The sequence below is a fragment of the Lissotriton vulgaris genome, chromosome 9 (genome assembly GCF_964263255.1).
Source record: "Lissotriton vulgaris chromosome 9, aLisVul1.2, whole genome shotgun sequence".
Lineage (NCBI taxonomy): Eukaryota > Metazoa > Chordata > Amphibia > Caudata > Salamandridae > Lissotriton > Lissotriton vulgaris.
The window spans coordinates 132328077-132355421 of NC_141697.1; the positions used below are offsets into that span (position 1 = coordinate 132328077).

At 45.3% G+C, this 27345-nt stretch overlaps 1 protein-coding gene across 1 annotated transcript in view; it reads left to right on the forward strand.

Annotated features, from left to right (window-relative positions):
* TTC9 (tetratricopeptide repeat domain 9) overlaps positions 1 to 27345 on the forward strand; it is a 243788-nt gene that overhangs the window by 147155 nt on the left and 69288 nt on the right. The window contains exon 2 of the mRNA XM_086937193.1: positions 10771 to 10953. Coding sequence (XP_086793319.1) covers positions 10771 to 10953 — 183 coding nt within the window. The remainder of the gene's footprint in view (positions 1 to 10770; positions 10954 to 27345) is intronic.

Sequence of the window (27345 nt, forward strand, 5' to 3'; positions counted from 1 at the left end):
AAGTCGGCCCTAAAGCCGGCCCATACTCGATGGATAGAGTTAATGAGGTCCGTAATTCAGAGACTGATGCCTGCACTCGAAATGGCTAACTTATTTCAATGTCTTATTTTTCTTGCTCTTCCTGCCTCTTCTTTCCTTCATCTCGCCCTTTCCCTTCCGCTTCCTGCTTGGACAGAAGAGCTGGGGCTTTCAAAAGCTGCAGCACATTGGATAAAAATATATATTGAATTGAAAACAACAAAAGGACAGACGAAGAGGTCAGACTACGAGACTCTTGTTGCTTGTCACTTGAAAGCCATATTGCCTCGTGGCCAGTGGCCAGGTGGCGAGGCCGGGTTGAGGGGAGGGGGGCGAGGGGGGGAGTAGCTGGCCCTTACCTGTGGCAAGCTCCATCAAGTTCCTTCCCACTTGAAAGTTGAACCCCTACAATTTAACATTGTTTTTATAGTGCCCCATCTGTGGAGGCCTTTGATGTTCTGTAACCCTTTATTTATGCTCATATGTTGCTCCTGTAATTGTTCTTTTACGAGCTTTTATGCGTCAACTACCCTTCTTCCTAGCAGGTCGCCCAGTTATTGTCATCTGATTTTTCAAATGTTAAGTTCTCAGCACTTGTCATGGTTACACTTTCCTAATCTGGGTGGGTGTCCTTTCCCTACGGTTCTGTGCTTTCCATCCATCGGGTGTGTAGTTTTGAAACGGTCCGTGTTGATTAATGGGAAAGTAAAATGCCTTTAATCCTGCTGCACCTCTGTGCAGTATATCATCTGCATGGATTGGTGTGGGAAAGGATTTTTACGTTTTTTGTTCTTCTGGGTGGTCGGCTGTCTGTACAACCACACTATGTGGATTGCTTTGAAGACCACATTGCCAGCCAGTCAATTCAGCAGCTACGATGCGGTGTTGTGAGGGTGGGGGTGTGATATGTTCGAGGTAATATTATCTGAACTGTTCTAAGGCAGGTGCTGGTGTGGTGCATGAGAGGTGCTGTTGAGTTGGCACCTTCATGCCAGCTGTATGGCTTTGGTGCCCTGCCGTGCACATGAGGTGAATTTTAAGTGTAAACTGGAAATTTGCTATTCACTGGGTATTGTTGGTTGGCAGTAGCTAGAGCTGTTGGACACTGTGATGATATATTAAATGGGCTACTGGACAGTGTAATCCGTGTGTGCTGGGAATTATATCCAGTCTGTTCTGTTGGATGAGTGTAACAGGAAGGCTGAGAAGTGTTGTGAGCAGGGCGATAACCATCTAAAGGCATACCCGAGATGTGTTAGATGTATGCAAGGTGATCTGGTTAATGTGATCTCTTGAAAATGTCTGTGTTTGCTGCCACTGTACCCTATCATCATATGATTCACAAGTGCTTGGTTGTAGCAATTTTTTATTTATGTATTTGTAATTTTCTTTATTGGCATTTCAACATATACATCGCACTTGGTTGTAGATATTTGAGTTTTGTACCCACCTACAGGCATCTATGTAGTGCCGTTGTAGGCAGAGGAGCAAATGAGCGCTGCGTATGTGTGTTTTCACCAAAAGAACATAGTCACGGTGGGTTCAGTGATCCCGGTGGCCGCATGCAACAGCAGCGCAACATTCATAAGGATGGGGTTCTGCTGACTTATCACCATGAGCAGAGCAGCCTTTAGGGGAGCAATCCAAGTCAATGATGTGGGCAGGGGCTTTGAACATTTGTCGAAGCTGCACTTCCAATGCTTGATGACAGATATTTGTATAGCCGATGTGTCTGGGAGTGATGTATCGTTGATATCTATGGAGATCTGGAGACGTTTCTGGATCATATAGATCAAGTGGGATGACACCGGTGATAAAGTACTCTCACCGGTGATAAAGTGCTCTCACCGGTGATAAAGTACTCTCACCGGTGATAAAGTGCTCTCACCGGTGATAAAGTACTCTCTCTGCGGTTCAGTTCTTTTTTTACTACAGGAGGCATGAGGCACTCTTGTTAACCATCATGTAATTGCATTGTTGCACAGAATTTTACAATGTTCCACGAAGCAGACACCTCTTAGAGACAGTTAATAGTGGATCACTAAAAGAAAAACACTCTCTGCCTCAGCCCAAAGAGACTGCCTCATTGGGAGTCCTCTGAGGTCACTTCAGCTCTGGGACCAGAGGCGACCAGGAGAGGTAGTGAGCTGTGGTCCCACTCAGCACAGGATCAGAGACTACAGATATGTCAGGTTAAGGATCAAGCTGAAATGGATGAGACTGTGAGCCAAATGGAGATTGGTTCCACTGTCCACTTTGGCAGCCATGGTACTCCATCACATCTTCTGCCATAATATTGTACAAACATGCACCAGAGGATTCAGCGCCAATTATGAAGAGAGTCTAGTCTCCAAGACTATTTTGGGCTCCTGATGGCTGGTGATCGCCTGTCAGTGCCAGTCCTATCTTGGCCATGGCTAAAATCCTAGCCAGGCTCCAACCTGTTGTATCGCAGTGTGAAGCGCATAACAGTAATGGCTAATGAGCAACCATGAACAGGTCTGCCTTATATCACCCTATTGCGCTTACCCTTCCATACATGTTCAGATCTGTATTTTATACACCAGAGACCCTTGTGGTGCTGTGTGTAAATCAGGTGGAATCTACCATCCCCCCAGAACTATTCCTCAGACTGTCCACCTTCATTCTTAGTAAGGAATGACATTTCAAGTCGAACAAATGCAAGAACCTTAGCATAAGACAAGCAGTATTGTGGCCAAGAAGTCTTACCCTCTTCCACTGGTCTGGCTCAGACACCAGCACAGCATGGATTTGAAAGAAGACACTTTTTCAGTATGAACAGTTGTTGTCCGTTTCCATACCACCCACAAGATGTCAACACCATTAACCAAGTCATAAAAGAGTAAGGCGTGACCCCTTTACTTGTGCATCTGCACTGATCCATTACTGTACCCCAGGGCCCTATTGATATGCTCTAGAAGCCATTGGAAGCCATAGGATAGGGCTAGAAAGAAGAAATGCCACAAAAGATAGCCCTGCTGCTAACATACAGTAGCTGTTGTTTCTGTTAAGGATGGACGCAATCTTAGCACCACGAGCGACTCAGACCAGGGGCGGGAGTTTAAGGCTTGTGCATCAGCTTGTCCAATGCCAAGATGGTGGAGTGGCCGCACAAAAGGAATCAGGCTTGCTGCCCAGTGGCCTAGGAAGTGTACCATGTTCCTTAATGAAATCAAGGACATTTGGCACCATCCACTGGTTTTGGTATTAAAAACACACTATACGTGGGGTGCCGAGGCCCCTTAAAGTCTCCTAAGCCTCAGTGCTACTGCACTTTCTGCACTATTGATAGTTGCACCCCTGTTTCCACCTCCCCATGCAGAGACATTTTAAGGCATGGGCAAAATAGGCACATTATCTCTTAGCTTCTCTGCACATCCCTATATACCTTCATCCTTTCTATCCCACCTCTTTCTGCCTCACCTCTTTGTTTTTCATCAAGCCTCTCTAACTCACACTGCCTTTACCTCTAATTCACCCTTTTCTACCTTACTTATCTCTGTAGCTCACTTGTTTGTGTCTCCACATTTCCTTCTCCATATCTCTATCGATTGCTACTGCACTCTAAAATCTTAATTATTTCTCAACCTACATCTTAGTCTTTCTACCTCTCTTTATCTTTCCTTTCGGCTACCTCAAGTTTCTCTGATTACTTTACTTTTCTCCCTACCTTACATATCTTTCTATATCACCTCTCTCTCTACCCCCTCTACTACACATCTCTCATTATACTGTTCTCTTTATGTTTCTGCCCGTATCTTGTATCAAGGCCACAGGTATTTAAGCCAGAAAAGTGCACACATGTAAAGAGAAGAAGAGGGGCGAGGCAGGGGAAGACAAATTAGGAGAACAGTATTCGTTCTTAACCAGTCGACTGCTGAAAATCCCCAGAGCAGTGACTTAATTTTCACCAGTCAGCAAGAATACCAATAGAGAAGCTTGATATATTTGTGATTACAAATATTTGGAAACTAAAGCTAGAATCTGAAGGCAATGAGCGTGTATCTTATTTTAATGCTATGCACTAGTGCATTAATAATCGAACACGCCACCCTTAACATGTTTTCCTACACTGGGAGTCACAAGCTGGTTCGACATTACATTTCACAGAAAATGTTGTTGCAAGTACAAAAATTCTAGCTCCCAACCCAAAAAGAAATGGCTTTATCAAAGCTTGTTCAAGTTTTCTTTCGCTACCAATTGGCTTGCAGACGCCAGGCAGTCTGACATTGTAGCTGCTTTTGCGTGAAACCTCCCCATTGAAGGTTTTACATGTAATTCAGTGTTGTTTAGCATGATGGGGACTTAAATGAGCCGAAAAGAGGTAATAAAGGCATTGAAAACACATCCATGTAATCTTAGTCTGTTGTTAGACTCCCACTAGATCGCCATCTGGTGGTAAGAAGTGTCATTGCATGTTCCCCTCTCTCTTCCTCCTCTAATGGTCTTCCTTGCTGCTCTCCTGTATCAAAATAGTCTCTCTTTTCACTACAGTTTGTTAGAGCTCCTTGTTTATTGATGTTTTCTTGTCTGTACAGCAGGAATGCAGTCAGATCGCCCTTTCTAGATAGCTAGATGAACATAAATAAATCAGAATCTGGTCTTGTGCGAAAACTAAATATACATCCTTACTCTGGTCAAGTACAAAAGACGATTGTATTTAGTTTTTTTGTAGAAGAAATTCCACTTGCTCCTTCTTAAGTAGCGCAAAGGTCATGTATTTCCTTAGGCCAATGCCAGGGTTTTGGCTGGCAGCAAAATGGCCACCAAACAAACAAACAAAACAAGCATTGACAAAACTAATTGGTCTGCTTTCATTTTGAGTCCTGAATATATCGTTAAAAATTGCTGCAATTGAAAATATAGCAAAAATGATTACTTTCTGTTCAGAATGCATTTATGAGAAAGCATTTAGCATAGGATAATTCAGTGTACTTTTGAGATGATATAATAGTTCCTCGCACAATGCTCAGCTAGTGCTCAATAATAGGCAGAAAGATACATCAAATAGCCAATTGTAGGAGATGAGATAGAAGTAATAAGGTTTATTGATCTTACCTGATATATTCTCATTTGTTGATCATGACTACTATCCTACTGATCTCCTTGGAAAGTCCTAAACCCTCAATTTGTTATTCTAGAATTGTATTTATATCGTATCCACGTTTATTCCTGTGTTTTTACCTGTTTTTTACTCCTCCCCCTGGAAAGTGCTCTGATACCCTCACAGGTTATGTTCACGCTATATAAAACTTTATAAATAAATGCATAGCAGGTAGGAGTAGTGAAGCCAACCCACTGTCACTGTCAAAGTCCTGCAATATCATAATATGGTGGCTTGGTGTGGCTCACTGGTTAGAGGCGGCAGACCCGTAAGCAGAGGACGGCCCGGGACCAGGGTTCGATTCCCGACGCGGCAGGGTCGTGGACCAGGGTCAGCGGGCTTGATAATTCTCTTGCCTCGGTGCCTACTCCAGTCAGGGACCACACTCGGCAACTCTGGGCATTAGCTTGCCTCATCTTCACAACGGCCCCCCCAGACCGCCGGGGATGCCTGGTCGCACCTTAGAGATATCCATTAGGGACCATCTCTCATGGTGAGCTAGGACGGGTTCCCCAGCGGTCGAAGCGCGGAGATACTCCTCCGGGAGTCGATTCTAGAGCTATATAGACCCACAATTAAATTAAATTACATTGTAGATGTCAATTCCAGCTTAGCAACAGGCAGCTTATTAGTTGTTCCTTGTGTAGGGAATTTTGATGTATTATGTGCTAGTCCTATTCCCATGAAATCCATGTATATTGTAAATGCAGCCAATGTACCATTCTAGATCATGTTTAAGCCCCGCGCCTGACTTGAAAGAACACTCTAATGACTAGGTTGTAAAAGTAATCCACAGGGATTTTTCAAGAAAAAAAGTTAATTAGTAAGAAAACGAGTTAATTAAAAAGATGTAAGAACATTAAATCCTCCATCCTCCTCATTGGAGTTTTGCTTTACAATTTTAATTGCAAAATGCCAACTGCTGTACACATGAAAGACAGCGCTGGAGCAGTGAAAATGAAGGTCTCCGCCTGTGCATAGGAAGAGATGCCGCTCAAGCAGTATTAGGTCAAAATGTTTGTCATTGTCCTCGTGATGTGCGTGCAAAGAGGTTTCGTAAAGGTAGCACATCATCCTCTGTGTGTTGAAAGAGGTGTCGCATAGGCAGCATCAGGTTAAACTTCTTCGCATAGTCCCCTGCATACGTGTAGAAAGAGTGCAACAGAGGCAATATCCTTCGAGCAATTTCTCATAATCCACTGCATAAGTGTATGAAGAGCTACAGCATAGACAGTGTCTGGTTGAGAATCTTCTCATAATCCAGTGCATAGGTGTATGAAGAGCTGTCGCATAGGCGCTGTCTGGTTGAGCATCTTCGCAAGTCCACTGCATAAGTGTATGAAGAGCTGTCGCATAGGCAGTGTCTGGTTGAGCATCTTCGCAAGTCCACTGCATAAGTGTATGAAGAGCTGCCACATAGGCAGTGTCTGGTTGAGCATCTTCGCAAGTCCACTGCATAAGTGTATGAAGAGCTGCCACATAGGCAGTGTCTGGTTGAGCATCTTCGCATAATCCACTGCATAAGAAAGAGTTGCCCCATAGGCATCATCTGGATAGCCACTTAAAAAAGTCAACGTGTGTATAGTGCTCAAAATGAGCATCCCTGCTGGCCGACAGAGAGTCAGATGTACGACCGTTTTTTCGGTTGAAAATGGAAAATCGGGCCGTTTGCGACCTCTAAAAAGTGTTGTAGCATGTACAAACCCTATTTTGCGAGTCAGTAATTTTTGCGAGTTGGTACCCTATTACCAACTTGCAAAATAGAGTTTGCAAGTCACTATTAAGAAGGGCCATGACAAGGGCAAGTCGCAAAAGGATGTATGATTGTTTTGTGACCGCAAATGCAGTCGCAAAACAACTGCAGTTGCCACCAATTTCAAAATGGTGGTAAGCCAGTCACAAATGGGAAGGGGTCCCCAGGGGGCCCCTTCCCCTATATGTTTGGCAGGGAAAATAATTTTGACGAGCAGGCACTGTCTGCCCTAGAATTTTTTTTTTAAAAACCGTTTCATTTGTTTCTTTTAAACGCATCCCGTTTTCCTCTCAAGAAAACGGGCTGCACTCGAAAAAAGAACGTTGCTTTATTTAGAAAGCAAACACAGACATGGTGGAGTGCTGTTCCCAGCAGGCCTCCATCCCTATGGTTGTAGCCTATTCCTAATGGGTCACAAATTGTGAGCCGTCTCACGAATATTGATGAGGCAGGTAATTTGCGACCTCATTGGTAATCACTATATGTATCTGAGACACAATAGTACATGCCATTTTGTGAGTCACAAATCGCAATTTGCCACCCGCAATACGGAATGGTCGCGCATCTTGCCTAGAGTGCATATGTTTGCAGTTGCTCATTTCACCTGAATCTTTGGAACATTGGTTAGGGTAGGGCTTACACCTCATCTACTAACAGTCTGCGTCATTTCTTCATGCAGTCACAATAGCCAAGAATTAGATGGCAAAGGCATGTAAAATAAGGATGCACCCTTCTTTAGGACATGGTGGAGGGCTTTAACAAAGCCCAGAAACTCAGGCATCTTGTGGCAGAAGTATGAAGTAACTTTAAAAGATAATATAAGGTCTAGCCTGTGATTACTAAACCTGAATCAGCAGAGAGCCCTGCGTAGAGTGTCCACTTTCAAAGGAGGCACACAAATATCAAGCAGCGCCTGGTGAAAAGCAGGTGTTCTGTGCCCTCCTCTGGAGGCTGCCAAAAATTTAATTTTGCAAGATAGGGTGGCTGTGGTCTCGTGGTAGACTTCATTGCATAAGACATGGGTTTAGGAAACGGAAGTGAGTATAACATTCGTTATTTATACCCTTGTTTGGCTGTATTTTTGTATTTTTAATGTGTTTGCCCTAACTTGAGAAAACGCATACACATAGTTCATACTTGCACCCTTCCCATGTAATAATTCTTCCAGCAAACACGCTACGTTTCTCAGTTTAACTTAATGAACTTGAATTAACCAACATTATCTTTGGGGATGTGATGTTCAGCCTAGTTAGCAATTATGGAGCAATTATGGAGTACCAGAAAGCTATAATTACTACCCTTGCATGTTGTGCATACAGAAGAAAAATAAATTAGTCGTCTAGACAATAGGTAACATTGCTTTAGTCTTGGCAGGCCTTGTGAATTTTGCAAAATTGTTGTCCTGGTTTCCGTGACTTGTTTTTTTTTCTTTCTTTTTGAGCCAGCCGCTCAAGAGAGCATTTTTGAACATGTGCAGTAGGACAGGGACAGGAGTAAATCATTTCAGAAAGACTGCTCTTGCAGATTAAAGTAGGCAAAATCACTGCGAGAATACACTGTTTAAAATTGCTTTCTACAATTACTAAAGATATGATCACACGTGTAGGCTTAAGAGAATAGGAGTAGGTGCAGAAAAATCAGTGTGGAGTAAAATAAAAACGGGATAGCAGGCTAGAAATAAAAAGAAAAGTGCCCTGGCTGTAAGAAATGGATGTTGGCACAGAAAAGCAGGATGCAAGCTTAAATAAGCATTGGTAATGCATCGGTTTCGCCTATGTAATTAATAAAGAGATGTTTTTATCAATCATCGTCCGGGAGAAGGAAAGAGGTCCCTAACAGATAGCACAGGAGTGGAGAGGATGTGGCACAGCGGCTCGAGTTGCTGGCTTGAGAACTGGGGATCACAGTTCGAGTCTCGCAGCTCAACATCCTGTGATTCTATGCAAATCGCTTAATCTCTACAGGGGACAAATTGTTATATAAATAGGCTGCAATAGTAAAAGGCAAATCTTTATGAAAATATAATTCCATTAAAGCGGTTGTTAACAGTATTTCGGTGGCAGGAAACTGATAGGAGAAGCAGGCGAGGAACAAGCATTGGTAAATGCAGGAAAATATGCTACAGCCAATAGACATGGAAGAAAGGTAAGCGGCATGCACAGGAACCAATGAGAAGCCAGGAAATAGTCCCTTTTAAGTTTATATTAGAAACAATAGCTTTCTTAAGTTCAGAGCACGCACTATGCAGGCAAAAACGAAATAAGGGCCCTGGCTGGAAGAAATGTACGTTGGCACAGAAAATCAGGGTGCAAGCTTAAAAAATGTTGTTAGATGATATAGGGAAGTGCAATTTCAAAGACAGCATTCAGCAGGATGAACCAAAACTGGGTGTAAAAAGGTTGAGCAAGCTCCTCAAATATGGTGTCCAGGCTCAAAAGGATGCAGTGGATGGTCTGGATAAAAGCAAATATCCTTTCTAATAAATGGGGTGGGTGCTTAGAATATCACACCCCTACTCAGTGGATAGGCCATCGTCACAAGAAAAAACACTGTGGGAACATGTTGCTTTCCTATGGACAAGTCAATCCATCCTTTGTTCAGTATTGATTGGGCATCAGGAAGTTCTGTTTGTTGTTTGCATCAGAGAACTGTTTGATTCTAGGATTTATTGATAATCGTTATAATGACCATAACCAGCCATTTTTTACTTTTACCCCTTAGTTCTGTCTTGCATGACCACCTTGATGATAACTACGACAAGATTGTTGCTTGTAAGGGTGGCTATGCATACTAGTGTTCATGTGACAAAAATGGCAAATTGACTTGCCTTTTTCATGTTGTTAAATGAGAAGTCAGTAACTGCAAGCTAGCTTAAGTTCACAACTATCTTTCTTCAACAGTGTGATTCATCAGCATATTGCTTTTGGGACGTCTCTTGGTCATTACTCTACCTTCTCGTGGATTTATATTCTGTGTTTGTAGTTACTGTTAATGCTTAGGTCTCTACAGCTGGCAGGCGGTTGTCAGGAATATGATCTGGCACAGCACTTAGCAAGAAGATTGCATGTTTAAAGATCACATACATAATGACATATGGAGATGTGTCCTAGTGAATATGTTTGTGAAGTAAATTCTACTCTTCATCTACTTTAGGCAGTATAGCTTATGTTTGCATATTATTCAAATTATGTATTAGAAATCAATTTAACCATGTTTCAATAAATAAACTATAGGCACCTTTTTTTAACAAATGTTAACAAATGTTCAGCATTCAATTTTCACAATTCTTTGATTTAATTGTGACAATAGTAAAAATATTTAATTATCCATTGCAATTCAAAAGGCGTAGCTTCCAATAAAATGTCTATCTTATTAAAATCATTCCACAACTCTCTGCCTAACAAGTTTGGATCTATCAAATCTGGTCTAGCTCATCAGAAAGAACACCATTTAGGCAAACATGATCCACAACTTCCAGTGCAGATAAACTGTACATTCATAGACTATCTCCTGTGACTTTGCAAGACCTCTTGTACGATCAGCACTAGAACTTGCCCAAACCACTTAATCTCTATTTGAGAAAAAACTGTTCATTTCTTTAGCTATGGTTAAAAATGTGTAAGGGAACCTACCTATTTTCAAATCCTCTGATCTACACTCTTGTTATGAAGGGAGTCAGATAATATAACACTTATGAAAGACCTCATTGAATCTGTCATTTACAACTTTTGCATGGATTTAGGAGAAAATTAACTTTTTTTCTTCACTGTTAATTTCAGAAGAAAGCCTTCTACGACTAATCATTTTTTTAAATGTAATCCTGATTGTAAGCAGAAGTGCTCACATATTCTTTCTTATTCCGTCTCTTTTATAGCGTGTCTGCTTCAAGCTGAACTTGTGAATTATGAGCGTGTGAAAGAATACTGCCTTAAAGTGCTAAAAAAAGAAGGAGAGAACTTCAAGGCACTTTACCGATCTGGAGTAGCGTTTTATCATCTTGGCGACTATGACAAGGCACTGTACTACCTAAGAGAAGCCAGAAGCAGACAGCCAACAGGTGACCAATTTATAAATGTTTAAGTCTCACCTACCTTATGGTATGGTCCATTGTACTGAAAACTTTGAAGAGGCTTAGAGCCCACCCACTGCTCACCATTGACAATAAGTCTCACTGATTTCCTTGCTTCTTAGTTGATGGCTTGACTTTCTCTTCTTGTGTTTGTCACTGCCCTGCAGCACAGCCTCTTTACCCTTCTTTTGATTCGTTGACTTGTATCCTTCCTCTGATCACATTTTAACGCGCCAGGATACTCTGGAGTAATTGAGCATGCTATAAAACCACCCATAACATAACATACCATAACATAACATAACATAACATAACATTTAAACAAACTACTTTTTTAAGTCCTCAATGAAAGTGCACGTGTTTTGCAGCTCCCTCCGTGGTGTGCTGTTTCCATCCCTATGCACCCACACTCTTTGTAGTTCATCCCCACTTGCTCTCTCCCTCATAAGCTGCTTTTGCTGTTTGATACCCAAACCCACAACGCCATCCTCACGCTCCGTGTTGCACGCTTCTCTATCCCCACCCTCGCTTAATTTCCTTTATTTAATCCACCCCAAGGCCTACAGCTCATCCATTGCTCCCACCACCCAATGTCCTCATTGCTGCCACACACCCGCTTCCACATTGCTCCACCAGCCTTTGTGGTCTTTAAAATACTTTTTTTTTTTGCAATTCCCATTTGCTACATACACCATTACGTAAATGACACAGCCAGAAAGCATCATGACGTACGCCCTCATGTGAGCATTGCATCGTCACGTCTTTTCTTGTTCCTTTTTTTTGAAGATGCAAAATGCATTTAGCTAATAAAACATTTTGCCATGGCCGCACAACATCAGCAGAAAACATTGGCAAACCAATCGATTAAAAAAACAAGATCTGTTGGCTTTACCAATGCTTGCTTTATAATATATTTGCAGCCATTCTGCTTTGATGAGCATCCCTTCATAATCCTTCCAGAAATCCTCTGCCATGCAAACAGCATACAATTTAAAATTAGGAAAACTGCCAAAGTTGTGTGAAAGGCCACTTCATAACCTTATATTTGATCGAAGATTACTTTTTAATTTTAGATTATAAGGCAGGAATGCTTTAAATATGGCTCAATCAAAATGTGTCCCATTCGAATTGACGTTTCCGGTGTCTCTTGCATTCTAGTCTAAGTTAATGGTGTGATTAAAAGGTGCACGTGCAGGGGGTGTTAATTATTGATCTGTAAGGTGAAATTGCCATTTCCTTATTCGAGGTACTTTCAGTCTGACCATAATTTAGTATGAATTAATAATGCCGCGGGTACTCTACAGGCAGTACAACAACAGAAGCTACCCTATATCGAAGAGAATCCCGTCACAGACCAGGATAGCGGCACACCAATTCCACCCAGAAGTGTTTATTGTGCAAAAACGGTTTCCCATGTGTTAATTTCTGATCACAAAATTAAACACTTAGTTAATGGTTTATTGCAGCTTGAGGTAACACGTTTCGACCCTGCCTACGGTATTCTTCACAACAATGCCCAATCGCCATTTTCTGTGTTAAATACTTCCCCAAACATTTAAAGTGACAGTGCAAATGTTCTGCTCACAGTGCACAGAACAATAACTTTTCTCAACAACCAGTTGACACTCGAATAACAACACCTTGTTATCTCACAACTCTTCATTTTAAATCACACTGTGTTATCCTGAAGCCCTGAGCCCGAATAAATGCAAATAAATAAATAAATAAATCCCTCTATTAAAAAACACCCTGTGTGTCTACATCCTCTGGAGCAGAATCTGATACTGCTTGAGCATTGCCAATGCTTTAATATCAATTTGCAGTGAATTCATTTCTTGTAATAGCCCCAAATAGCACTGCTGTAACTCACATTGGGGTTGGGACTTCACATTGATCACATAACAACTGTGCATTATTGTGAATCTAATTTGGCCCTCTATATAAAGTGCATAGTGCAATTGCAATCTTCCCCCATTGTTCACTGCCAATCATTGTTCAAGATGCTTCACATCAATAGCAAGGCTCTGAGGGCAGTGGCATAGAGTAGATTGGTGAAGAGTAGAGTGGCATCAAGTACGAAGGCTAAAGCAGAGTTTTGCGGAGTAAGAGTGCAGTGGCACGGAGTAGAGTGGCGCAGACTAGATTAGAGTGCAGTGGCACGGAGTAGAGTGGTGCAGACTAGATTAGAGTGCAGTGGCACGGAGTAGAGTGGTGCAGACTAGATTAGAGTGCAGTGGCACGGAGTAGAGTGGTGCAGACTAGATTAGAGTGGCATAGAGTGTACTGGAGTAGAGTGCAGTAGCATAGGGTAGAGGGGTGTATATTAGAGTGCAGTGGCATATAGTACAGTGGTGCAGAGTAGAGTCGAGCAGCGCAGAGTGTAGTGACGTAGAGTGAAGTAGAGTAGAGTGGCATAGAGTGTAGGGACATACAGTAAAGTGGTGCAGAGTAGAGTGGTGTAGCGTAGAGTGCAGTGGCGTACAGCAGTGGCATAGAGTAGAGTGGTGTAGAGTGCAGTGGCACAGAGTAGAGTGGCCTAAAGTGCCATGGAAAAAGTAGAGTCATGCAGAGTAGAGGGCAGGGGCATAGCATGGTGAAGAGCAGAGAGACATAAAGTGCAGTGGCATAAAGGAGAGTTGTGCAGAGTTGAGTATAGTGCCGTAGCATAGAATAGAGTGGTGCAGGCTAGTTTAGAGTGGTGCAGACTAGTTTAGAGTGGTGTAGAGGAAAGTGGCATAGAGAAGAGTGGCATAGAGTGCATTGGTGTACAGTGCAGTGGCACAAAGTAGAGTGGCATAGAGTCCCATGGCATAGAGTAGAGGGGTGCAGAGTAGAGCACAGTGGAATAGTGTAGAGTGCAGTGGTGCAGGGTAGAGTGCAGTGGCAAAGAGTAGAGTCATGGAGAGTAGAGGGCAGTGGCGTAGCATGGTGCAGAGTATGTAAATGTAAATTGATACTTGTATAGCGCACTACTCACCGGCAAGGGTCTCAAGGCGCTTGTACGAATACCGCTGTGGAACCCATCCTGGCTTTCCCTGTGGGGCGTCCACTCCTGGGCACCCCCAAGGTGGAGGCCAGGCATCCTTAGCGTTGTGGGGGCCGTTGTGGAGATTAAGCAAGCTATTGCCCAGAGTTGCAGAGTGGGACTCCATGATTGGAATAGGCACCGAGGCGAGAATTATCAGGTCCGTGGAATTTTTTAGCCCAAGACCCGCCGAGGTGGGGAATTGAACCCTGGTCCTGGGCTAGACCTCTGCATCAGGGTCAGCCGCTCTAACCATTGAGCCACACTTCTCCAGAGTGGCATAGAGTGCAGTGGCATTGAGGGCAGTGGCATAGAGCAGATTGGCGAAGAGTAGAGAGGCATAAAGTGCAGTGGCATAATGGAGAGGTGTGCAGAGTTGAGTAGAGTGTTGTGGCATAGAATAGAGTGGTGCAGACTAGTTCAGAGTGGTGTAGATGGCAGTGGCATAGAGTAGAGTGGCATAGAGTATATTGGCATAGAGTGCAGTGGTGTATAGTAGAGTGGTACAGAGTAGACTGCAATGATGTAGACTTCAGTGGTGTAGAGATGAGTGGTGCAGAGTAGAGTGCAGTGCCATTGATTAGAGTGGCATAGAGTGCAGTGGCATAGAGTAAAATAGTGCAGAACACAGTGCTGTGGTGTAACATGCAGTGGTCTAGAGTAGAGTGACGTAGAGTAGAGTGGTGCAAAGTAGATTTTTCTTAGAGTCCAGTTGCATAAAGTGCAGTGGCATAGAGTGTTGTAGAATGTAGTGTTGTAGAGTGCAGTGGCACAGAGTGCAGTAGAGTAGAGTGATGCAGAGAAGAGTGCAGTGGCATGAAGTGGTGTAGAGTGTAGTGGCATTGAGTGGTGCAGAGTGGAGTGTTGTAGAGTGCAGTGGCATAAGGTGCAGTGGCGTAGATTGTCGTAGCGCACATTGAAATGGAGTAGATAGGAGTGGTGCATAGTAAAGTGGCATAGAGTGCACTGGCTTAAAGTAGATTGGTACACAGTGGACTGCAGTGGCATAGAGTACAGTGGTGCAGAGCACAGTGGCATAAAGTAGAGTGGTGCAGACTAGAGTGGCATAAAGTGCAGTGGCATAGAGTAGCATGGCGTAGAGTGCAGTGCACTGCTGTAGAGTTGTGCATACTAGAGTACAGTGGCATAGACTGCAGGAACATATAATAGGGTGGTGCAGAGTAGAGTACAGTGCTGTAGAGCAGAGTGGTGCAAAGTAGAGCAGAGTGGTGTTAAGTTCAGTTGCGTACAGTGCAGTGGTATAGAGTGATGCAGCAAAGAGTAGAGTGGCCTTGAATGCAGTGGTGTGGAGCAGAGAGCTGTACAGTGTAGTGGCATTGAATAGAGTGCAGTGATGAAGAGTGTAGTATTGTAGAGTGCAGTGGGGAGAGTATAGTAGTGCAAAGTAGAGTGGTGTGGATTAGAGTGGCATTGAGTGCATTGGCGTACATCAAAGTGATGCAGAGTTGAGTAGGGTGGTGAAAAGTGTAGTGGCGTAGAGTGGTGCAGAGTAGAGTTCATTGACGTAGAGTGCAGTGGCGTATAGTACAGGGTAGAAGAATGGGAGGGAAAAGAAGCGACATGGTAGGCGCAAGGGGGAGGTAATAGAAGCTACATTGATGGGTATATGGGAGACAGACGGAAAATGGAAGCACTCATATCATATGGAGTGCTAGAACACAAAAAAAAGTATCTCCAAAACAGGGGCGGTCGATAGGCACACGTACTTGGACCATGTTCTAGGGGATGGCCAAACAGAAGAAGAGAACATGATGCCAGCATGCCAGGACAGACGGAAGAGAAGCAAATTAGAAGGATGCTGAAGCTAACAAATGGTAAACTTTGGGCAGACTGTAAACAAAAAGTCTTGCAAAGATAACGCATTCTAGGTGAATCCTAAAAAGGTGTGATGGCTCCCTTTTTAAATTTTTGTAAGTGAATCTGTCCCATGTGAATTCTCCCCTTTTTTTGACAATCTTCTGCCGTCTCCAGCCTCCTTTGAACAGCCTCCAGTGTGCACTCCATTCAGGGCAGTTTGTCTCCACGTTTGGCTTTGGTTTGCAGCTTCTTGATTACCGCCATTAGGAATGCTTTCCTTGCGGTGAGCTCAGACCTTGACTATTTCTTTTCTTGGTGATTGACTTTGGGTTAAATGACAAATTACTTCTTTTTGGGTTCTTGTCTGTAAATCTTTTTTTTTATTTTTGAGATTTCTCATTGAAATGTGCTACTATACAGCTTTTCCTCTTCCCTCTCCATTTTGAGTTAGAGCAGTATGAGGAGGGGCAAAGGCGTCCTAGGAATGGGATGGGCCGAAACCCAGAGGGTTTTATTTTTATGGCCTCAACAGCCCGCCTCCTTCTTATGCTACTTTTTAGGATTGAGTCTGCGAGCGCATGCACTAGCATATGCGTCTTACTTGTGTGACACTATTGCATACTAAACGGGCTTGGAGACCGCCCATTACTTACCATTCGTTAGCTTCCTTGCCATTCTTCTTTACAGCGCCCATAATTGGCCAGTGCAGGCCAAACATTGCTTCCGATCATTGCTGTGGAGCAGGGACCAAGCACAGATTAATTCAAGTTAATCAGTGCCTGCTCCTGATGTGAGTGAGGTACAATTTCTTCCCTCCTCCCATTCCCTCTGCCTGCTGCTCTCTCCATAGCCCTTGCTCTTTTATCCTTGTTTTTCTAGCACATTATTCCCAACCCTCGTGTGTTGTATTGCTTAATGCCCCCCCTTTGGTGTTACTTGCCCCCTCCCTTCCTCCACCTGCTGTCCGCCTTGGCCCACCCCTATCTCTCATAATAAAACAAGTCTTGGCAGAACCAATAGGTCACACCTATGCAAGATCTATTTGACTTTGTCAATATTGTTTTTTTAATAACCAAATGTTATTGAGTTTAACAACATGAAGCATCATCCACTGCAATATAGACATTCGTATCATGATAATACATGGACAAGTTCCTGAAAACAGCATAATCATAGTAAACATCAATTTTCATTACATCGGTATCCTATGGTATGCACACCACCCTCTCCCCCATATCTTGTTGTTGGATCTGGGGACTCTAGTTGGCAGAGGTAGGTACCAATATCCAAATAGGGACCCTTGCTTCTAGTCAGGGTAAGGGGAATACACTCTTTAGCTAACCCCTGCTCACCCCCTCGGTAGCTTGGCACAAGCAGACAGGTTTATCAAAGGCAATGTGTAAAGTATTTGAACCAACACTCACAGTAACGCAGTGAAAACACCGCAAATGGACTCCACACCAGTTTAGAAAAATAAAGTATCTTTATCTAAACTACACAAGACAAAAACAACAAAAATCCAACATACACAGTTTAAGGATATGATTTTCAAAGAGTTCTAGGGTTTGTGTCAAAATAATCCACAGTTGCGTCACGTTTAGCCCAAAGTACCTGTAGATGTGACACAAATTCCAAGTGGAAGCTGCAGCCTTGAAAAACAAGCGAAGCGTCAGTCCTGAGACCCTGGGGAAGCAATGCGACAGAGGTCGTGTTGCGACGATTCTGGTCTGTATGGGGAGAGTTGCGATACCTTGTATGGATTCCGGTGCGCATGTTCGGTAGGAAGCGTCTAGTACAGGCAGGCACGATGTGACGATCTTCAGGACGGCGACGATCTCAGTTGCGGCGGCGATGTGCAGCGTCGCTCTTCTTGTCTCACGGCCCCTTGATGCGATGGCTTTGCAACGATGTTCGCAGCGACGTGATACGGTCGGCAAGCAAGCGGTACGACGATCTCACCCAGCGACGACAGGCTCTGCGACGATACTCGCAGCAACAGTAAACTTCCTGCACCGGGGCGATGCGCTCCGCAAGCGAACGATACGTCGGTTCTGGCAGCGGCAACAGGCGCTCCGATGATCTTCGCGGCGACGGGAATTTTCTCGCACTGTCGATGGTGCTGTCCGCAAGCGAACGATGCATCGGTTCTTGCAGCGGCAACGGGCGCTGCGATGATCTTCGCGGCAACGGGAATTTTCTCGCTCTTTCGATGGTGCGCTCCGCAAGCGAGTGATCCGTGAAAATTGCAAATTTTCTTCTTTTCCAGCTCCCCAAACAGCAGGTACAACTTCCAGAGGCCCCACAATTGGATCAAGCACTCTAGGAAGGGCAGAACTCACTCAGCAGAGTTCAGGGAGAAGCTGGGGGTGAAGTGTGAAGTCCTTTTGTTCCTGGGACTTCTTAACAGGAGGCCAGCTCTCCTCAGGCCCTTGGAGATCTCTTCAAGCAAGGGTACGCAGCAACAGCAAAGTCCTTCCCCTTTCCTTGGCAGCAAAGCCACTGCAGGTCAGCCCACAAACACACAGCAGGACAGTCCTTCCTCTTCAGTCTTCCAGTTTTCTCCTTGGCAGAGTTTCCTTCTTGATTCCAGGATGATCTAATTTTCTGAAGTCTGGGTAGCCCTTTTTTTTTTACCAACGTTCTCTTTGTTCTCTGAGGGCAAATAGGCCTTGGCTTAGTCATAACCAATTCTGGTCAGTCCTGGAGCACTTTGTTTACGTGACTTCTTCTTTCCTTGGAGAGAGAGGGGCAGGGTCGTCAGCTGTCCAGCAGGAGGTGGAGCCAGCATTGTGAAAGGCAGGCACAGCCCTATTCAGGCCCAGGTGCTATCCCCTCCCACCACTCAAGATGCAGATGGAGCTATTCAGCCCAGGGATAACTTATTCAGCCTCTGGGAGCCACCCCAGCCCCTGTCACTCACAAACCAGACAGTCAATTTACAAACAGGCCAAGGCACACAGAAAGGTCAGACAAGAAAACAGCCACTTTCTAAAAGTGTTGTTTTCAAACACAGGATTTAAAAAACATTCTTCCTAAAAGATGGGTTATTAAATTCTGAGTTCAGGGATACCACACTTTTATTTTCCATCTTGCTCCTATGGGAAGATATGCAGATAAACATTATACACAGCATTCCCCATTATAGCCTATGGGCAAGATAGCCTTTCAATAGTGAAAACGAAAATGGCTGTAATTCACTACCAGAGCATGTCATACACACTACTACATGCTCTACCTTTCACACACACACTGCACCCTGCCCAGGGGGGTACCTAGGGCCTTCTATAGAGGTGTCCAATGTGTACAAAAAGGGAAGGGTTGGGCCTGGCCAGTGTGGACACTGGTCAGGTCAGCATGGCAGTTAGGAACTGCACACAGGCACCGCTGTGGCAGGCCTGAGACACCATTTTAGGGCTACTCATATGGGTGGCACAATCAGTGATGCAGGCCCACTAGTAGCATTTGAATCACCAGCCCTGGCAAACTCTGTGCACTTTACTAGGGGCTTCCTGGTAACACAAATATGCCAATCATGGATAACCAATCACAATAGCAATTTGCACAGAGAGCATATGCACTTTAGCACTGATCAGCAGACGTAAAGTGTCCAGAGTCCTATTGCCAACAACCACAGGTCAGGAAAAATAAGGGAGTAGGAAGCAAAAAGTTTGGGGCTAACCCTGCAAAAAGGGCCATTTCTAACACTTGTCATATTTTTTGGGTGCACCCCCTTGCCTCATAGATTGTTTTTTCTTGACATGCGCACCACTCAACTCTCCTCCTCCAAACCACAAGTGAAGGAGGCTTGGATAGCTGCCAATGGCAGGCAATATCCCTTTTGGCCGCTAAGCAAACTTGAAGCATGGTTCTCCAATTTCCTCCAAGAGACCCAGTAGCGCCGTGGACCCAAATCAATGGAGCGGCCCAGCACCTCACAAATTTTTTGTTCACCCCACTCTAAAAGGGGCACAAGACTGGGCAAGACTAAGCTACATGAAAAAAGTTGACACCATAGAGTGTGCACCACACACACTTCGCCTGAGCCAAGACCTATCCGCTGTAGCTGGTGCAAAGACAGGTATGTTGCATGAAGGCAATATGAATCATCCACAGTCGTGAGGAAATCGCTAGTTCTGTCGGGCTAAGCATGCCTCCTGCCAGTTGTCCTCATGTAGCTCTCCCACCTAGCCCTCCCATTTCCCTCAGAGAGGAGAGAAGCTATCGGGTGCATTAATTACTAGTGAGCAATAGATCGCTGAATATGGCTCCCTTGCCTATGCGCCAGACTTTGTCAATTTTTTTAGCCATGTTGGACAGCAGTATGACTGAAAGTAAAAAATAAAAGCTCTATGACCTGGTCAACACTGGCTGTGTCAGACTACTTTTTGGTTCTTCACTTTCAGCCATGTTGCACAGCAGATGCGCTGTGCAAAATGGCAAAAAAAACACTGACAAACACGATAGATCTTGCATAGGCGAGACCTGTTGGCTTTGTCAAAGGTTTTTTTTTGCATTTGACTGCATAATGATGTAATATTGTTCCTGAGTTTATCCTCCTTTAGGGATCGGGAGTAGGCGTTTCAGGGAAGGGTTGCCCTGGAAAGTTTGGGGGCACCTACTAAAGTGAAGAGTTGGTCTGTATTCAGAATCTGTTATTGTGCCAGTCCCCTAACTGGCAATAGTTAGAGGTGTACTCCTGTCAAGGGTGGGAATGAGCTCAAAACATGCACAAAACTGGTGGGCGCCAGAGAGAGGTGGTCCTTCAAAGGCTCTTTTCCAGTAGAGAAACTGAAAAGATAATCAGTGCAATTGTACAACTAGAATGAAATTCACCCATGCTCGCGCTCCATAGAGGCATTGCTTATATATTCCAGTTTTCCGAGTATAGACTGGGTTGAGCAGAATTCGCTGCGTTTCCGTCTGCGGAATTCAGCGGAGATACATGACATCTCCGCGAGATTCTTCGGAGGTCCGTGAACGGGCGGAAATCGACATGTTGCAATGCTTGCGCTGATTTTTAGCGCCGGGAGCTTGTTCCGTGCTGCAAAATCAGCACGAATGGCACCCAGCGGGGTGCCAGAGGGTGCTGCCTCTTTCCTGCCACTCAAGTAGATTTTCTACTCGAGCGGCAGCTTTGTCACTGCCAACGGTCGCGCCCACCTGCATTGAGAAAATCTTGCCGGGTGCCCTCCTAAGTCCCAAATATTGCACTAGGGGACCCCAGTTCTTGCTCGCTCTTGCGAATTTACCACGGGCTAGCCGCGTGTGAGAAAAAACTCTGCCACAGGTTGGTTTGTGGAGTTTGCCCGGAAATCTGCGTCTTGTAAAGCAGAGTGGGTAAAACTCCAGAGCACAATTTATCGCACCCCCCTAGAGTAGACCCTGAAAATCAAGACTGCTGCAGGTTTCCTGGTGCATTTTAGGAAAACTTTTCACATTCAGAAAGGTTCGAAATACGAAGCCATCAGAGGTTGCAAACCTGCAGATGATCATTTCCGGCATCTTCCTGCGGCGCGTGCCCCCCTGTACGAGGCGTGTGGACTCCACGCCGTGGAGGTCTTCACACTGAAGCTGTGGGTTCACACACCCGACAGTCACTCATTCTGTCGACTCTGCTCACTACACCGCGTTTTCTCCTTTGCTGGAGCGTTTCGACTCGAACGGCCTGGTTAAGAAAACTGGTCCTGACAGCCGCGCTGCATTCTGAGGTGCGCGGAGCAGATCACCGAGAAATGCTAATCATTTTCCTGGAGCTATTCGGCACGTCCTGGCACGCGCGCGCTATCAGAGGGCGCGAGGCAGCTCTGGAATCTTCTCGTGCCCTACTGCTCTAGTCTACACGTCCAGTCACGCAAGGATCAGGGTACAACAGCCTCACTGCTCTTGAAGACTGTGCCCTGGTAGCTCCCCTGTGCGCCCGGTGCCACCGCACCTGTACCTGACCTGAGAGGGGCGCTGTGTTAAAAATAAGAATGATTTTTAAAGCACTGTTGCGGAGTTCCTTACCTGTCCTTAACTCTCGTTATTCATTTTCCTGCTGGAGAGAGATTGGAGTTTTGCCTAATGGCAGTTTTGACCCGACATAAAGTAACTCAGAGGGTTAATGTTCCTGCTGCATAGGGCGTGTACCATGCAGCTCACAGAAAGGAGTGTGGGTGAACTACGAGTAGCGCTATAATAAATAAAATGCATGTCAGAGGGGCTACAGTTATATGAAGGGCACTGATGGAGGTAGGGTGACCAACCGTCCGTAAATTTCACGGACAGTCCGTAATTTCGGCCGTCTGTCCGTTGTCCGTGAAGGAATCTTTAACGGACGCCATTTGTCCGTCATTTTAACAGGGCACCGGTTGCTCCAACCTAAAGCCGGCACAGCTTGCACCCACCTCTTTTCTTCACTCCAATGCTGCACCAAAGCTCCTCAGATGCCCCGCAGCATTGGAGAGGCACAGCGGGATGGCAAACCTCACACCTCCAGCCCTTGATGACCTGTTAAGAGGTGCTTCGAAGGTGACTGAGAGGGAGGGGCTGCCGGGTCAGGAGGAGCGACATCTATTCACATGCAAACAGCCCTGAATGTGTCATGTCTCTGCTATTTAGAGGGGGGCTCACACATTTCATTTCTACCCAGGGCCCCAAACATCCGAGACTCGGCCAGATTACACCCCTGATTACACCGAGGCAGAACGTGGTTCTCTTCACAGAGCTTAATTACTGTCACTAAATTGTAAGCAAAGCTTGGTTCTTCAAACATGCAGTCTATAATGTAAGAAAATAAAGAAATGGCACAATCGCACCCACACTGATTAACAAAGTATGGAGGACAATCAGTTCAATCAGTTCTCTCAGAGTATCTCCTGTAAGTACTGTACATCACAGTGGGGGATGGCATTTTGGACAGAGAGCCTGTCTTCTCGGTGTCTTGTGCAGGAGAGGAGCCCAAGATGATACTAGAATACTGCATGCCCACCCCCGTGCCCACCCTGGTGGATCCTGCCCTCCCCTCAGTGATGGCACCTGTCCCCCCATGTTGTGGCTCCAGTCCACCCCCACCTGTGGTGGCTCTTGTCCCCCCCTGTGGTGGATCCTGTCTCCTCCCTGGGTGGCTTCTGTCCCCGTCCTGGAACGGCCCCTGCAGCGAGGGTGAAGTTCTTGATGGGCCTCTTCTCAAAAGGGCTCAGCTCAAAATTAATACGGAAAGGTTGGCGAGTAAGTAAGTGAAGGGATGGGTGAATGGCTGGATGAATTAGTGAAAGGGTGAATGGGTGAATGAAAGATTGAATAAATGGCTAATGAGAGAGGATTGATGGATTGATGAGTGAGGGGAAGGATGGAGAGAAAATGTAAATAGCTGGATGTATGGGTGGAAGGGTAGCTGGATGATGGACGAGGGGAAAGATGGATGAGGGGAAGGATGATGGATGAGGAGAAGGATGGATGGAGGGGAAGGATGGATGGATGGAGGGGAAGGATGGATGAGGGGAAGGTTGGATGGATGGATGGAGTGGATGGATGGAGGGGAAGGATGGATGGATCAGGAGATGGATGGATGGATGGATGGATGAGGGGAAGGATAAATGGATGGGATGGATGGATGGGTGAGGGGAAGGATGGATGATGGATTAAAGGAAGGATGGATGAGGGGAAGGATGGATGGATGAGGGGAAGGATGGATGGATGAGGGGAAGGATGGATGGATGGATGGATGAGGGGAAGGATGGATGGATGAGGGGATGGATGGATGGATGGATGGATGAGGGGAAGGAAGGATGGATGGGTGAGGGGATGGATGGATGGATGAGGGGATGGATGGATGGATGAGGGGATGGATAGAGGGGAAGGATAGAGGGGAAGGGTGGATGGATGGGTGGATGGATGGATGGATGATGAGGGGAAGGATGGATGATGAGGGGATGGATGGATTGATGGATGATGAGGGGATGGATGGATGGATGATGAGGGGGTGGGTGAAAGGATGGATGATGAGGGGAAGGGTGGATGGATGGATGATGAGGGGAAGGGTAGATGGATGGATGATGAGGGGGTGGGTAAAAGGATGGATGGATGGATGATGAGGGGAAGGATGGATGATGAGGGGAAGGATGATGGATGACGAGTGGGTGGGTAGAAGGATGGATGGATGGATGAGGGAAAAGGATGGATGGATGATGAGGGAAAAGGATGGATGGATGATGAGGAGAAGGATGGATGATGAGGGGAAGGACGGATGGATGGATGGATGGATGATGGGTGGGTGAAAGGATGGATGGATGGGGAGTCGGTGGGTGAAAGGATGAATGGATGATGAGTGGGTGGGTGAAAGGATGGATAGATGATGAGCGGGTGGGTGAAAGGATGGGTGGATGGATGAGTGGGTGGGTAAAAGGATGGCTGGATGGATGAGTGGGTAGGTGGATAGTGGGTGGGTGAAAGGATGGATCAGTGGATTGGATGGTGGGTGGGTGAAAGGATGGATGAGTGGGTGGGTGGATGGTTGGGTGGATGATGGGTGGGTAGGTGGATGAGTGAAATGATGGATGGATTGATAAGTGCAAGGGTGAATGAATGGACGTATGAGTGAAAGGGTGGATGTAAGGATGGATGAGTGAGTGAAAGGGAGGGTAGATGGACAAAAGGATGAATAGATGTGTGAAGGAGTGAAATGATAGATGGATGAGTGATAGGATCAATGGATGGATTCATGAGTGGATGAGTAGATGGATGGATGGATGCGTGGGTGGATGGATGGAAGGAAGGATGGCTAAGTGAAAGGGTCGATGGAGAGAGAAAGGGAGGATGGATGGATGACTAAAATAGTGGATGGGTGGAAGGATTAGTAAGTGAAAGGATGGCTGGATTGGTGAAAGGGTAAATGGCTGAATGGATGAGTGAATGGATGGATGGGATAAAGAGTGGATGGATAAGTGTACAGATGGATAGGGTGAAATGGTGGATGGATGGATGGATGGATAATGGAGATGAGTGAAAGGATGGATGAGGGGATGGATGAAGGGATGGATGAGTGAAATGATAGATGGAAGGATACATGATGGATAGGTTTGCAAACGGTTGAATATGTTTGGAAATGGCTGGGCTTACTTATATACTATTGCGCGACCTCTGATGTGTCTGTAAAACGTACCTATTGTCCTGAAGTTTTGTCCTGAATTTTGACCTCCTGTCCTGAATTTGTGTCCTGAATTTTGACCCTTTGTCCTGAATTTTTACACTCACTGTCCTGAATTTGCACCAATGCCAGTTGGTCACCCTAGATGGAGGGTAGTTGTGTTGGAATTCGTGGAGAAGGAGGTCACTCATTTTTCATCCGTCCATGCATGCACTCACTCACCAATCTCTCCACCCATTGATTCACTGTCACATTTACACACAGACACACATGCACATACACACACACATGCACATACACTCGTTTGCCAACCAAAAAGAACTTCAATTTATGAAAAAAGTAATACCTTTTTTCTTTGTTGTATTTTGTTTATGATGTCAGATTTTGTAGGTCAGAGTTACCAAAATCACTGGTAGGGGTTATCGATGCAGTGATCAATGACGTTTGTACACTTATATTACCTGCTATTTTTGTAAAATGTATAAGCATAAGTACATTGATGCTTCTTAGCTCTGTACGAATAACCCAGCCTAATATTCTGACCACAACTACACAAACATATTAAAAAGTCAAGTCTTCAAGGATGTTCTTAAAATATTCAGGGAATTTGTAGATACAAGTGAAGAGAGAGCTCTGTTGCCCTGACTTACTGTTCCTATTTTGAAAATGGAAAGGAAGCAAACATCTGTGGAATGCAGGGCTACAAGTGGGAGCATGCCAGGAGAATTTGGAGAGTTCGCTGGTAGGTAAATTTGAGTAACATAATCCTAGATTTGAAAATGACTACCTTGCCTACAGGTAACCAATAGAGCGACCTTAACACGTGTAAAATGTGTTGCCCTCTGGAGCAACCGGAGATTACACAGGCGGCAGCATCCCGAACGAAGGGTAGGTATTGAATAACTCAGCTGAGGAGGCTGCATGGAAGGACTTCCGGTTGTCCAGTCTTAACAGGAAGAATGCATTAGCCACTAGAACCTGGAGATGGGACTCCATGAAACCCCCCGCATTTGTTTTCGGTTTTAGCAATCTCAGGAAAGCAAAACATCAATTATCCTAGTTTTTGTCTTGGTAGTCAAGAGAAAGGGACGTGTCTAGGATAATTTCCAGATTTTGAAAACCCAGGGTCCCTCTGTGTGCCTCTGCCACTTTCCACAGCTCCCAGGAAGCTTCAAGAGAGAGAGAAAGAGACGGAGGAAAGGGGTAAGTAAAAGAAAATTGATTGGAGAGGGAGAAGGGAAGAGGGAGAAAATGGATGGATGGGAAAATAGCAACCGCACAGGCAGACAAAGGGAGCTGGGCTGGTTTGAGTATTTTCGCCAGGGCTCCTGTGGTTCCCCTGTCTGGCCCTGGCGCAGGACCAGTGGTGAGCATTACATCGAAGTCCGCTGATGGTGGCGGTCTCCTTGAGGTCTTCCCAGCGATTGACAGACATGGACACTTGGGACCCATCTGGCAGTAGGGAGGGGCTTGTGGCAGACTGCTGGTACCGATATAGCTGCATAAGTCTGTGGAGATGGCACCACTGGTGGATAGCGTGCTGAGGAGGCGCTGGTTGACTGGGTCTGGCGGGTACATGTCTGCATGAAGAGCAGACGTGGCCGGTCCTGATGTGGTTGAATAAGCAGGGGTCTTCACCCAGCATGCAGCCAACTGTACCACTGAGACTTATTTATGCATTCGGCAGCTGAAAACCATGGGTGCAAAAAATTAAAGGACGGAGGATTTTTTTTTCTTCAAGAGGGTGGCAATATGATCCTATAAGAGCAATACAATGGAGAAATCCTCAAATTGAACATAGATATCTGGAGAAGAATAGGCGTTTATGTGCCCTATTCAAGCCCTACACACTGAGTTAGATGAGAAGAAAGTCAAGGTGGACACTACTGTTTGAGGTATCAGGGAGAAATTGGAAAGTTTATCTAGCTTGATGCTGGCAGCTCAGCACACAAAGGAATTAGTAAAGTATGTGGTCCAAGCTCTTCAAAGCCATAGATTGATGATGGAACCGAAACTCTGTGAGGCGCAGTTTTTTCAGGGAAATGCCGTATCTGCGCTGATAGAGTTGGGCAATCTGAGGAGAGGGGTCTATTTGTGAACTCTTGGCGTCCCAGCAGGGTCCCCCTCTGAGGACCTGCAGACTCAGTTTGGAGCAGTATCGGCGGACCTGTTGGATATTTCACCTGAAGAGCCCGCGGCAATAGTGAAGAGGACCTCTCGACTTGTCCAAAATACGAGGAGACAGAATCATGGCCCCGGGGACTCTGTAATTCTAGTGGTGAGTGCGGTGGAGGGACCGAATCCTTCAGGTAGCTGTAAACCATTAAGTGGTAAAACTAGGAGAACAGAGTTGTTTTTTCTTCCCCGACCCGCGCTTATCTACACTGGCAAGGAAGAGAGCTGTGTTGGC